The sequence below is a fragment of the Octodon degus genome, unplaced genomic scaffold (assembly GCF_000260255.1).
Source record: "Octodon degus isolate 3935 unplaced genomic scaffold, OctDeg1.0 scaffold00113, whole genome shotgun sequence".
NCBI classification, from domain to species: domain Eukaryota; kingdom Metazoa; phylum Chordata; class Mammalia; order Rodentia; family Octodontidae; genus Octodon; species Octodon degus.
Genome location: NW_004524689.1, coordinates 6,852,171 through 6,865,130, shown reverse-complemented (window position 1 = coordinate 6,865,130; position 12,960 = coordinate 6,852,171). Strand labels below are relative to the sequence as shown.

Here is a 12,960-nt window from a genome sequence, read left to right as displayed (position 1 = left end):
TTTCTTTCTTTCTTTCTTTCTTTCTTTCTTCTTTCTTTCTTTCTTTCTTTTTCTTTCTTTTTTGCAGAACCGGGGATTGAACTCAGGCCTTTGCGCTTGCCAGGGCAGCGCTTATTCTACTGAGCCATCTTCCTGGCCCCCCATTCGTTTTTTAGGCTCGTACATTGTGTTTGGCAGACTGAACTAGGACCTTCACGCCGAGCGAGCCGGGATTGATCTCCCATCTCCCCGGCTCCTTGGCTCTAACTTTTGGTCCTCCTGTCTCAGCTTCCCGAGAGTGTCGAATTCTTAGCGTCAGGGTCCAGCTCGAGCCCCCCCCCCATTCTTCCGTGCGCATGCGCGCGTCGAGGCGCAGCCGTCGGCGTCGGGTTTCCGCAGCTCTGCCGCCTGCCTGAGAGCTCAGGGAGCGGCGGCTGCGACTCTCTCGCGGAGCTAGCCGCTTGCAGCTGATAAAAAAGCGCAATCTCTGCCCCCGGGTGTCCTGCAGCGTCGGGGTAGCCCAGCACCGACTGCGAGACGCTGAGGCGGCGGAGGGGCGCCCGGATCCCCTGGAGGACGGAAGCCCACCGCGGCCTGCCCTGCCCGCCGCCTGCGTGAACCGCAGTAGAAAAGGGAACGTTATTTATTTTGGCGCAGGGTCTTCTCGCTGCACAGTGGCACAGCATGTGGTACAGGGGATTGAACTCGAGCCTTGCGCTCGCCAGGCAGGTGCGGCGGAGCCCGCCAGGCTCTCTCCCCAGCCCTCATTTTGTTACTGGGGATGGAAACTAGGGCTCTCCACCACTTAGCTACATCCCGCCCCTATTATTATTATTAATAATTATTGTTATTATTGCTGTTACTGGTGATCAAATCCGGGGTGCTGTGCCACTGGGCTACCTCCCTACCCTTCCCCATTTTTCCCCAAACCCCTTTTAAAAGTTCATTTTGAAGCCAAGGCCTCGCTGAATTGCTGCCTAGGTTTATCTCAAACTTGTGGCCCTCCTGCCTCAGCTTCCCTAGTAGCCAAGGCTACAGACATATGTACTGGGCCTGGCTTGTACCTCTATTTTTAAATTTTCTGCAGTGCTGGTGACTTATGTTGTTTCTCTGCCTGTGGTTAAGGTCTCCCTGAGTCCTCCAGGAAGGAGTCAGGTTTGCAGGCGGACAGCACAGGGCACACGGGGACAGGTCCCTGCTGTGTGCCACCGCCAGTGGCAGCTCACTCCCAGCTGTGCAACCGACAGAGACCCAGGGGAGCAGGGGGTCGGGACAGCAGGGACGCGACCTGGGCCCTCGGCCTTCTTCCTGGGTGGGCACAGAGGACTAGGCTGTGCCTGTATCGGCTTCCGGGACCTGAAGCTGCTGTCCAGTTGAGGTGTTCAGGGAGGCCCGTCCTTGCCGGCCACACTCAGCACTGTCCGCAGCCAGGTCAGGCACTGCCAGCCGCACGTCCCCGCCATCACTCTAAGAACTTTGAATTGAAATTGACTTTAGTGAATCAGTTTGGAGAGCAAATGCCAGTTGCAGAGATTTTATCAGCAGAACTTGATACAATGGTTCCCTGGGAGGACTTGGTGACCCGGGCACCTTTCAACTTTGTGGCAATGACTTCCTCTTTCCTGGAGCTCTCGGACAGTAACCACTGGATCGATTGCTCTGGCCTGAGATTTAGCAAGGCAGGAATTGTGCTGAGTCAAGGTGACTGGACTTATGGGCTCCCTGCTGCCCCGGGGCAAAAGGGCGCGGGCAGGGATCTGTAGCAGCACTTCCTCCTTTACTAACGTCCACGCAACGCGGAGTTTTGCTTTCTGTGGTCCGGCAGCAACAAGCTGCAAAAGCCTGCTTCTGGGATTGAGTCTCAGCAAAGGACCTCTGAGAGGTGGGCTGGGACCGTGTCTCATCTCCCCTGGTGACTTCGCACAGGGCTGGAGCCAAGGCTTCCTGCTGACCTGCAGTTTTTAGCAAATCTACAGATGCTTGGCAAATGCTGCATGGAAGTCCACCCCCTTACTATGGAACAGAAACATTTCTGGCTCGCCGGAACTCCCCAAGCGCAAATCCGGCAAAAACATGACTTCCACAGGAGCAGCCCTGTGCGCCAGGGTGGGATCCTGTTTGCTTACTAAGAGGGTGTGGAAGGAGCGCAGCACGCTCTTGCAAACTGGAAATGCCCAGCTCTGCCATTCACTTGCTCTGTAGTCCCTGTAGCTGAACTGAAAGCGCCGTTGTATGCTGGGGGCGCGGGGGGGGGGGAACTATTTTGAAAAATGCGCAGCCCCAGCCAGGGGTGGTGGTGCACACCTGTCATCCGGGCGCTCAAGATGCTGAGGCTGGAGGATCGTGAGCTTGAAACCAGCCTCCTCGGTGGCCCTCAGCACCAGTGCTGCTGTCAGCCTGCCTCAAAAACAACCCCAGCCAACCAACCCAGAGGCTCCGAGACCCGATGGCAGAGGGGAGGGCAGCTGATGCGCTCTAGTAGCTGCAAAGGGGCTGTGTGGGGACAAGGAGCCTTCGAGGGGTCCTGGGAGACCACACCAGACTAAAGATGGGGCATCAAGAAAAATCAGAAAAATTACAAAGTGAACTGTGCTGTCAGCTTTGGGAGACTGGGCGAGCCCGGATGAGGTCTAGCTGCAGGGAACAGGCTGCGCTCTAAGACCTAAACCAAGGTGACTGATTATCCAGCTCAAACTGCAAATCCAGCAGAGCTTAAGACTTCTTTTGGTACTGGGGGTCGAACCCAGGGCCTTTGTACTGAGCTATACCCCCAGCCTGTCTTTATTTTTTAATTTTTGGTTAAGGTCTTGCTAAGTTTCCCAGGCTGGGCTTGAATTTAGGATCCTCCTGCCTCAGCCTTGGAGGTGCTGGGTGTGATTACAGGGATGCCCCACGCCCTGGGCCTTCCTGGGCCCACATGGCCCTGCTGGCTCGCTGGGGGCCTGCAGGGCTCGGCTTCACGCTGTCCCGGGCATCTGGAAGCAGCCCTGGTTACAGTGGTCTGGTCACTTCTCCTCTTGAACCTACTGTGCCTCTTCTCACATGGTGGCCCTGAGCACCAGTGCTGCTGTCACCCGGAAGCCATCACTCTGGCTGCTCAACTACATCCTGGCACGGTTTCTAGGTGACTCCAAGCACATCCAAGCTCCCCCAGCCCGGCAGCCTGGGACAAGGGCTCCACGCGGGGGCCTCGTGCCCAGGCGTAACCAGGTCCTCTGTGCCAGCGTCCGCAGCAGGAGAGGGGCCCTGCCTCCTGTTTTGTTTCTTTCTCTGGCTCAAGCCTGGGAAAGCGTGTTGGTACCACCAGCTCCCCCAAGCTTCCACACCTCCCTCCACACTCCCCTCCCTTGGTGGCCGAGTGTCACTGTCCCTGTGGCCACAGCTCATCCTCTTGGCTGGGTGCCGCCTCCTGACCCAACGTGGTGGAGACCTGAGGCTCAGCCTCGGTCCCTGACCCTTCGTCAGAGCCTGCGTCCATGCTGGACACCTGAGCGCAGCTGTTTCCCACACACAGGAGAGCTGCCCAGAGGCCCTGGCGCCCTCCTGCGCACTTCCTCCGGACTCAGGGCTGCTCTCTGCTCACCTCACCTGGGGCTGCTTTCCTCGGCTGTGCCGCCCCAGGCTTCGCGACCTTCATGTTCCTCCAACTTGGACCCTGCGTTTCTGGCTCCCCATTTCACTACGGCGAATCCCAAGTCTTCCTCAGACCTACCCTCGGCCTGGCTGATTCCTGACAGCTCCTGTTGCTGTCCCTTACTGAGTTCATACTGGTGGCCTTGCTGTGCCTGGACCCTGAGGACACTGCTGTCCTAAGGGCTTCACTTTCCTGCCTGCTGAGGCCTTGCCTAGGGACCCCACATGCAGCGGCAGTGACCGGGGTCTGCTGGCACTGTGACCTGGTTCCCACTCCAGGTCACTCTTCACTGGGCTTTTCTGTCCCTTGGGACACTCACCGTCCCGTGCCACAAAGCCTTTTTTTTTTTTTTTAGTATATTAGGGGAGGGTCTATAGGGTGTCCAGGGTATCACTACTAAATTGGATTCGTAGTGATCCACCTGTTTATAGCCTCTCAAGAGCTGGGTGGGGCCAGCACGCAGGCCAGCAGGCTGGAGGGATTAAACCCCGGGTGCCTGTGTGCAGACACTTTAATCCCCTGAGCTATTGGGCCAGCCCTACAAAGCCAGTTACTGAAGGCACTCACACAGCACAGCAGGTGAGGTGGGCACCGACTCGGCCTAGCCAGGCTGAGGATGCCAGTGCTGGTGCTGAGGGCTCCGGCCTGCTCATGGTGGGCACTCACTGGGACAAGCACTGCCCACTGAGCACACTGCCAGCCAGGGAGCTCATGAAATGACACCGACAGGTTTTCAAAGCAGACCTCAGCCCTAGAACGGCCACAGCCTCACTGGCAGCGACAAGGCTCAGAAGCAAACAGCTCTCAAAACCACAACCCAGGGCCAGCAAGATAGCGGAGTGCAGACCACGTGCCTGCTTTGGCAAATGCAGGGGAACAACGGTCCTGCAAGCCGCGCGGCCCCTGGGACCTGTGAGTGGCCCAAACGAGTCTGGGCGGCCCGGGTCTGGGCATGGTGCTGCCCACCTATAATCCCAGTGCTGGGGAGGCTGAAAACAGGAGGATCACTGAGTCCGAGCTGCACAGTGCGACCCTGCACCAAATACATACATGAAAAGAAACAAAAAACCAGCCACAGCATCACTTTGCTCTCCTGAGTATACAGAAACCACCGAGTCCAGCCGCAGAGAGGAGTGTGCAGTCACAGCACTGAGCTTTGATCTGACAGTCACCTTTGCTGGTCAAGCAAGAGTGTGCTGTGATTTTTTTTTCTCTTGAGGCAGTCTTGCTACGTGGCTCAGGCTGCCTTGAACCCTCAGCAATCCTGCCTCAGCCTCACAAGTGCTGAGGTTACAGGTGTGCACCACCACGCTGGGCAATGGATTGCTTTTCGTTTTTATTTTGGTGCCAGGCAGGCACTTTTGCTGCTGAGCTCTCTCTCTGGGCCAAACAGCTTTTCAAAGGATACAGGATACAAGCAAACCACGAGCCCAAGATGCACTGGTTGTACCTTTATTATTTTACCTCGTTCACTAAGAACTCCGCGATGCAAGGTTACCATACACAGTTAGATAATGTCTGCGTTGCGCATCTAAAGGCTATACAGCAAAAGAACCCGAATTAGTACAAATACAAGAACTGTATTTACATTCTGTATACTCAAGCTCCAAACATCAGAGATTATTTACAAAATAAAACATGAAAATGAAAATCCAAAATTAATAATGTACATTGTTGCTAATGTGCTCAACTCCTTCACTGGGGAGAGATCAGTCTGCAAAGTCTTGGTTCAGAAAGGCCACTTATGCTTCATGGGGTTTTGTGACAGCATGTGAGGATGGTGACAAGATGCGAATCTCAACAGACAAGCACTGCAGCTCCACGGAGGCGAAGATGACGCCTTTGACACAAGAAGGCTGGTGGGTTCTAAGGTGACACGCAGCATGGAAAAGGACGAACGGAAGACAAACGCATGGCAGCCAGGCTGGCTACAGCCCATCCTTGGGGTGGACAGCCTGTCCCTGTAGCCACTGTGATGCTCCTAGGCCCCGGGGCCAAGCGCAATCTGGGCAAGCGCGCCCCCAGTGGGCGGCGTCCCAGCTCTGGGTGCAAGCTCTGCGTCAACTCGCTCCTTTCACTGACGGGGCGTCCCTGCGGATTTCTAGGGCTCAGGTACTAAGTTCATAAATGGCCTTCTGAACAGCAGCAGCAACACATCTCTCGGCTGGTGACCTCTGATGTGCTCCACACGGGGCCAGCTGGGGCGCACACCCTCGGGTTCTCCAGTGTCCTCAGCGAACCTTCCAGGAGCAGCAGCAGAGTGAGGCTTCTCTTCCTCAGGAGCAGGTTCACAGTGCCACTTCAGAAAGGGAGCCCAGCCCAGGGGAGGGCAGGGACGGCCCCTCGAGCCCACCCTGGGAGCTGGGCAGGGCAGTATGTGAGCACGTCCTCTGCTGGCCAGGGAGTGTGTAGTTAATGACAGCTGTGCAACTATACTCAGACCTTCGAAGTTACATAGCCCTGGGAATTAGGCGACAAGCAGCAGGCAATGAAGTCTTTGCTTTGAACTATGTGCCAGGAGAACTCATCCTATTTTAGATTCCAGACTTTCACGATGGGCTCATTCTTTCCTCCATCTAAATAAGTTACAAAACCCAACCAAAATAGGACAGCTATGTAGCGGAAGGGGGGTGCCAGATAATGGGGGCTTCTAATGGGGAGGATGCTACCTGGCCGTGAGGCTGGCCGGCCCCACACAGCCCACCGCAGAGCTGACAGACTCCCGGCGGGCACAGAGACTCCCACGGGTGCTGGCGTGGGGTCACCTGCGAGACCACATTCTGCTTTCAGTAAAGAAAGGAGGGTGGGAGTAGAGAGAAGGAAGGGATGGTAGAGTTAACCAGCACTCATCTCTCTGTAAGAAACGCTTCTGTAGAAGAGTTTCTTGTTTCTTTGCTTGTTTGTTTAGGGTTAAGAAAAAGAATTAGTAAAACACTACCTTCAAAGGTGGTTTCCTTAGAGGTTAGGTTTATTCACTTTCCTGCCACCATGGCTACAGCTGGCACCTCCTGCAGTTCCTGCTGGGAACCCTGTCCCCTCCTGTCCCATCCCAGAGCCTGGAAGCGAGCTGGGATCATCAGTCCTGACACTGCTTCTGGCCCATGTGACCGGGCCTGGGGTGCAGGGTGCAGGGAGGGCAGCACACAGGGGCCCTGCAGGACTGCACACCCACTTATGTCGCCTCCTTACAGTCCCGCTGCCTGTGGGTGCCAAGAACATGGCCCAGCTCTGGTCCTTCTGATGTCACATGCCCCCAAAGCAAAGACTTTCCAAGCCAGTTTCATTTGCATTAGAGGAAAGCACAGAAGTGGTTTTGGGGCATCGCCTGTTTCTCCTCCCTCAGGCTCCCCACCTCCCCGCCGGACATGGACCCTCGGGCTCCAGGTCCAACTTCATAGCAGCAGCAGCAACACCAGTGAGTTCACTGTACAAGTAACCTTCTGAGTCCATCTTCATTTCCCTGATATTAGTCTTAGATTTAGTTCCAGCCCAGGAAGCTGCCTGGAAGCAGATCTGAGTAGATGCCAGAGGGGCACTGTGTGTCTTAGAGAACAGAGACTGCTAGCTACATTAGAAACCTCACATACACTCAGAAAATGAAAACATTACAGTCGGTGACCTACATTTTAAGGGGAGAAAGATAAAATCCACCAGAGTTTCTGCTGTTCACTTTTAGCTCAGGGCCGGCTGATTTAGCCCTTTCTACACGAAGCTCTCGGCACTGCCCTGTCCCCCGCTGCCAGGGGCTCCCTTTGCCTCTGTCCTTAGGGATGGCACAGGAGCTCTACAGGGGAGCAGCCCAGCCCCAGTCCCCAGCATGGCCAGGAGCCCTGGGTCCCCTGGAGCTGGAGGAGCACAGTGTTCCTGACGGTGATGCAGCAGGGAAGGGCAGCAGGGCAAGGTGGCATGAGAGGACTGAGAGCCAGGCACGGGACTGCAGTGGCCCAGCCGGGTCACCCTGTGGAACACACTGCAGCCAGAAGAGCTGGCCTCTGTGGTGGCCCAGGCCAGAGGACTCGGTCTGCTGGAGGAAAAGAAGACCTGGTGGTGGCAGCAAGCTCGCTTCCCTTCGTGGGCAGCATCTTCGTGCCACTTGGAGGAAACGGACGAGAGAGAAGCAGACGACAAGCAGAGCGCTGGGGGGCGGGGCAGGGTCCCAGCCAGCCTGTTTCTGTCCCGTGCTTGGTGGCTGCCACATTGCTTCCTGGCGCCTTGGAGGTGGTGTGACTGGGAACTGACACCGCATGCAGAGGAGACGTCTAAGTTTCTGCTGGAAGCTGTGTTTCTTTGATGGAGGCGAGTTGTTACCACTCTCACAAGCCACCATAATGTCAACAAGGATCACTGAGGCCACCACTGGCAGCAAAGCACCCCCCGTGGCACATGTGCACGTGGCATGGTGCCAGGACCCTCAACGATGCCCGGAGGAGACCCCAGGACCTCTGGAGAGCAGCCCCTTTCTCATGGGACCCTGCTGTAGGGAAGCACAGGTGTCTTCTGACCGCTGTCCTCGAGGCCAGTGCCACACTTCTCATGGGCCAGCAGCAGCCACTGTCCTAGGCCTCCTGGAGGCCTCTCTTGTCTTCTTGCTCTAGGACAACCCCGTCACTACCTCCCATGAGTCACGGGCCTCAGACGGTAACTGTCCTGTGTTCACCTCAACCTTGTCCCTGATGGGAATGCAGGGCTGTGCCGTGGCAAAGGGAGACAGCTGGAGAAAAGCGGGTTTCTTGCCTGGGCTCCAACAGGGCCAGAATGGCCTTCCTCAGTCTCTAAGCCACCCAAGAAAACTAAAGTGACGTCACAGAGAACAAGAAAAAGCTACCCTGAAAGACACAGGTATCCAAAGATGACAGACACCAGTGATGGTCATGATGGGGACCTACCACACAAAAGGAAGCCAAAGCGCACCAAGAAGTAATTCAGTGGATAGCCTCACGGGGAGCGGGGTGGGGGGCGTGTGTTCATGTGTGGGGTTGTTTCTGAGTTTTAAAAATCTGTTTTCATTTTGTTAGGCCACATGCTACTAACAAGATTCTCAGCACAAGAAAAAAGAGGAGCACAGAGCCATAGGGATGGGGACAGGAGAGTAGAAAAAGTGCCTGACAGGAGGGCAAGTAGTTAAGCCACAGGTTACATACAAGAGCAGCCATCAAGAACCACAGAGAGAACGAGAGGTAACGCTTCCTTTATCTCCTCCTTTATCTCAGTACTTGGGCTGGCTCGGGCATCTCCGGGCCAGCTTTGACCTGCAGGACAAACAGGAGCAGGGTCAGAGCTCCGGGTCTGTGTGTGCTCTCCTCAGACACTACAGGCCCTGGTCTTCCTGCCTGGGAACCCTGGGGTACTGGGGGCACAAGGCCTTGGGGGCTCTGAGGCTGAGCCACAGGGCTGTGCCCATCTGCAGACCTCTTAAGAGCAAAAAAGAAAGACAAACTGCTCAGCACAAGGAATGTGTTTCTGTTTTTTTGGTGGAACTGGGGATTGAATCCAAAGCCGTTACAGGGAGCCACATTCCCAGCTATGTTCCCTTTTTTTTCGTGTGTGTGTGTGGGGGGGTACAGGGTCTCATTATATAGCTTGGACTCACAGTTATCCTCCTGTTTTCAGCCTCCCCAGCACCAGGATTACAGGTGAGCACCACCACAACCAGACTTGGTGGCCAGCTCAGCACACCCAGGGGTGGAGCCCGCATGGCCTATGGTGCCAGTGATTAAACTCTGGTCCTTGTGCTTGCCTAAGCAGGTACTTAATCCATGAGCTGGCTCAAACTAAAGCTTTTTTTTCTTTCTTTGCAGAACTGGGGATTGAACTCAGGCCCTTGTGTTTGCCAGGCAAGCACTTATTGTACTGAGCTATCTTCCCAGCCCCTAAAGCTTTTTCTTTTCCTTTTTGTTTTGGTGGTACCAGGGATCAAACTCTGGGCCTTGTGCTTGCCAGGCAGGCGCTTATGCTGCTGAGCTATCTTCCTAGCACTTAAAATATTTTATTTTTGAAGGAGCAAGTTATATCATATGCAGGTACAAATTTCATAGGATGAATGTGATCATTATGTGTATCTAAAATACCCCTGGGGGCTGGTAAGATGGCCCAGCAGCCTAACGTGCCTACTTAGGCAAGCTTAGGCAAGCACAGGGACCACAGTTCAATCCCTGGCACCACATACCACGCCACCCCACCCCCAGAGCAGGCTGAGCAGGCCACAGAGTCCAGGCGTGGTGGTGAACACCTGTAATCCCAGTGCTGGGGAGGCTGAGAATAGGAGGATCACTATGAGTCTGAGCTGTGTAGTGAGACCCTGTGACAACCAAATACATTTTTATTTTGTATTTATTTAGTTGTTGTTTTTTTTTGTGGCGGCCTCAGGATGCCTTCAGGGCAGGTCTGGTTTGGCTTCAGGATCTGGGAATCTAACCACAGCATCCTGAGCCTGACCGCTTTGTTTAAGCAGGCACTTAAACAACTGAGCTAATGATCAGGCCCCTTGTATTTTTTACATATTTAGGACAGGGTCTACAGGGTCTCACTATACTTATCGGATCTGAAGTGATCCTCTGGTTTTCAGCCTCCGAAGCACTGGGATTACAGGTGTGTGCCACCATGCCCAGTCTCAATCGCCGTCTCAGTGGGCCCCAGGGGCGGAGCTGACAGGGCACAAGGGGGATTGAACCCTGGCCACTGCACTCTGCCTAAGTAGGCATTTTAGTCTGCTGAGCTATCTAGCTGGCGCTCCAAATAAATTTTTTTTAAATTATTTATTTATTACATTTTATTTAGTGTGTGTATGTGTGTGGCCAGCTCAGCCCACCAGGGGGCGGGGCTGGCTGGCATGTGGTGCTGGGGGATCGAACCGCGGTCCTTGTGCTTTGCTATGCCAAGCTTGTTCCAAGTAGGTGCTTTAGACCACTGAGCCATCTCTCCAGCCCCCAAATAAATTTTTTAAAAAATAAAAATAAATAATAAAATGTCCCAATTAAAAAAAAAAGTAAATTAAAAAAATTTTTTTTTGAGACAGGGCTTCGCTATGTGGCTCAGGTCAGGCTTGAGTGCTTCAGTCCCTCCCTCAGCCCTTAGAGTGCACGAGTTGCGAGCTGTATCGTGCGCTGTCCTGCTCAGCCCACCGAGCTCTTGGGGGCAGAGGCCACCAGCACCCTCCTACCTCCTGACAGCCCTGCCTCCCGCACTATTAACCTAACTAGAACAATGCCTCCCTTCCTGCTTAGGCTGCTGCTGCTGAGGGGAGAAGGGTGCCAGGAAGCGCTGCTCACCGTATCGTGCCAGCCAGGAGCGGGTTGAAGGCATATAACCAGTCGTTCATGTCTTTGTCATTGAGAGCCTGCAGAAGGACCCCGCGATGCTTTGTGCACACGGCAAAGGTGTTGGGCGTCTGCAAGAAACCAGCAGACAGGAAAGTTAGCACAGAGCAGGAGCAAAGGCCGTCACAGAGCTCCAAAGAGAAGGGACAGGCTCATATGGCAGGGGAGGCTGAGAGGGCGCAGCACTGACCTTTACCATAGCCTGCTGGTCCTCACTGTACTCCACCTGGGCCGTGGACAGGTTAATGATGCCACGTTCCACTGGGTCCTTGTCACTATTATAGATGAAGACGTACGGGCGACGGACCACGACGAAATGCTTGGCCCAGTTGCTGGAAAGTGGCTCCTTGAAATGCAGGTATCCTTTCTTAGAGACCACTGAGCTATAAGGAGAGTATGAAAAACTAGAACTTAGTTCCTCACAAAAAGAAGATGGTCACAAGCTGGGGCCCATCCAGGTGGGATTCGCAGAACAGCAAAGCATCGAGTTGGGCCAGATTCCCACCTGCCCAAGTGGCAGGGCAAAAGAGCAAACAGTGCCAGCTCACATGCTGTGCCAGCCCCAGGCGGAAGCCCGGCCAGCTCCGCCACACAAGGTCATGACAGAGCCGCACGCGAGCTCCTGTCCATGGTCACACATTTACACGTGGACCCTGTTTGCTGTGGCACTCACCCTGGTCGGATTTCTTCAATATCTGGAACGAGATTGAGAAATTCATGTTTTCCTGCTCGGGCCAAATAGGGCGTCTCCACAGCTGGGACGATCTGAAACTGTTCGAACTCTGTGCAGGGACTGGAGGCCCGGGAATTGGCTTCTGGGGTCCTTTAAGAGAGCAGGTGGAAGAGTGACAGCGAACCTTTCTGAGCTCTCAATGATACAAAGAGCACACTGCCACCAGGTTACCCAAAGGGGTAACAAGGTTCAGGAAGGACACCCAGCCCCTCCCTGAGCTCAGCTGAGGAGAAGTGACTCTGAATTCCACTCCTGTGGAGGACCACCAGGACGCAGCTCCTTGGAAGAAGAGTCTTGGCTCCGTTGTGGCTAAGCCTGGCTCTATTCCCAGCATTCTGACGTGTCAGAGCTGGCTAGGACATCTTATCCCCCAGTGGGCGCTGAGCAGCGCCAATGGCTCTGCTGCAGTGCTGATGTGTGCTCGGTAGAGCAATGTGACGGGTCAGCGACGCCCCGCCTACAGCCCCCAAGCAGAATGTGCGAGCGAGCGAGGCAGGGGCTGGCTGGGACTGAGCTTCCAGAAAGCAACTACGGCGTCTCAGGGAATGAAGAGCGCACATCAGAGCCGAAGCACCTGCCCTGAACACGAGCTACATGCTCAGCCTGTGATTTCAGAGGACTCCGTCGCCTGCACACTGCACAGGTGACTGCAGGCCTCCTGCCCAGCCCGGCCCACAGCACTCACTCACTCTCGGCCACTCACGGTCACTCACCCTCAAGCCATGCCCCTCTTCACGAATTAATAACAACTCAGGCTCCGCCCTGGGTGGAGGCCGCTGTTCCAGCCAGCCATCATTCTAGCTAGACACAGGCTCCCTTGGCTCCCCGAAACTACAAATATGCCTTTGTGTCTTTATTTTGGCCATGCATTGCACTGAGGTGACAGACTGGAACTGCTTGCTGAAATGCTAACAATTGTTCCCTGGGATTACAAAATGAACCCTACCAGGCTGCAACAAGGTCCAGGAAGGGCTTCCAATACACCCTCATCCTTCTCGTTTACAACAGGCCGCTGATGAGCACCGAGCCACCTCTCTAGCCACCTCTCTTCCTCTCAAAGGCGCTCAGATTTTGAGAGAAATTCTGAGCCTGGATATGCAGGTTTCTTTAGTCCCATGAAAACCTATGGCAGTGGTGTGCAAACTGTGGTTTGGACTAAGAGCAGCAGGGTTTTGTTTTTTTGTTTTTTTTTTTTAATGTTTTATTTATTTTTGGGCCGGGGAGATGGCTCAGTGGAATAAGCACTTCCCTGGCAAGCGCAAGAACCTGAGTTCAATCCCCGGTTCCAAAAAAAAAAA

The 12,960-nt window shown here is 54.6% G+C and overlaps 1 protein-coding gene across 7 annotated transcripts in view; it reads right to left on the bottom strand.

Annotated features, from left to right (window-relative positions):
- Positions 1-5,049: 5,049 nt before the first annotated feature.
- Positions 5,050-12,960, bottom strand: part of Kif1b (kinesin family member 1B) — a 164,942-nt gene continuing 157,031 nt past the window's right edge. For all 7 annotated transcript variants that reach the window (XM_012516574.2, XM_023699405.1, XM_023699403.1 and 4 more), the window contains 4 exons: positions 11,603-11,752; positions 11,120-11,312; positions 10,882-11,000; positions 5,050-8,862 (listed from right to left, as the gene is read on the bottom strand). In XM_012516574.2, coding sequence (XP_012372028.1) covers positions 8,820-8,862; positions 10,882-11,000; positions 11,120-11,312; positions 11,603-11,752 — 505 coding nt within the window. In that variant the 3' untranslated portion in view covers positions 5,050-8,819. The remainder of the gene's footprint in view (positions 8,863-10,881; positions 11,001-11,119; positions 11,313-11,602; positions 11,753-12,960) is intronic.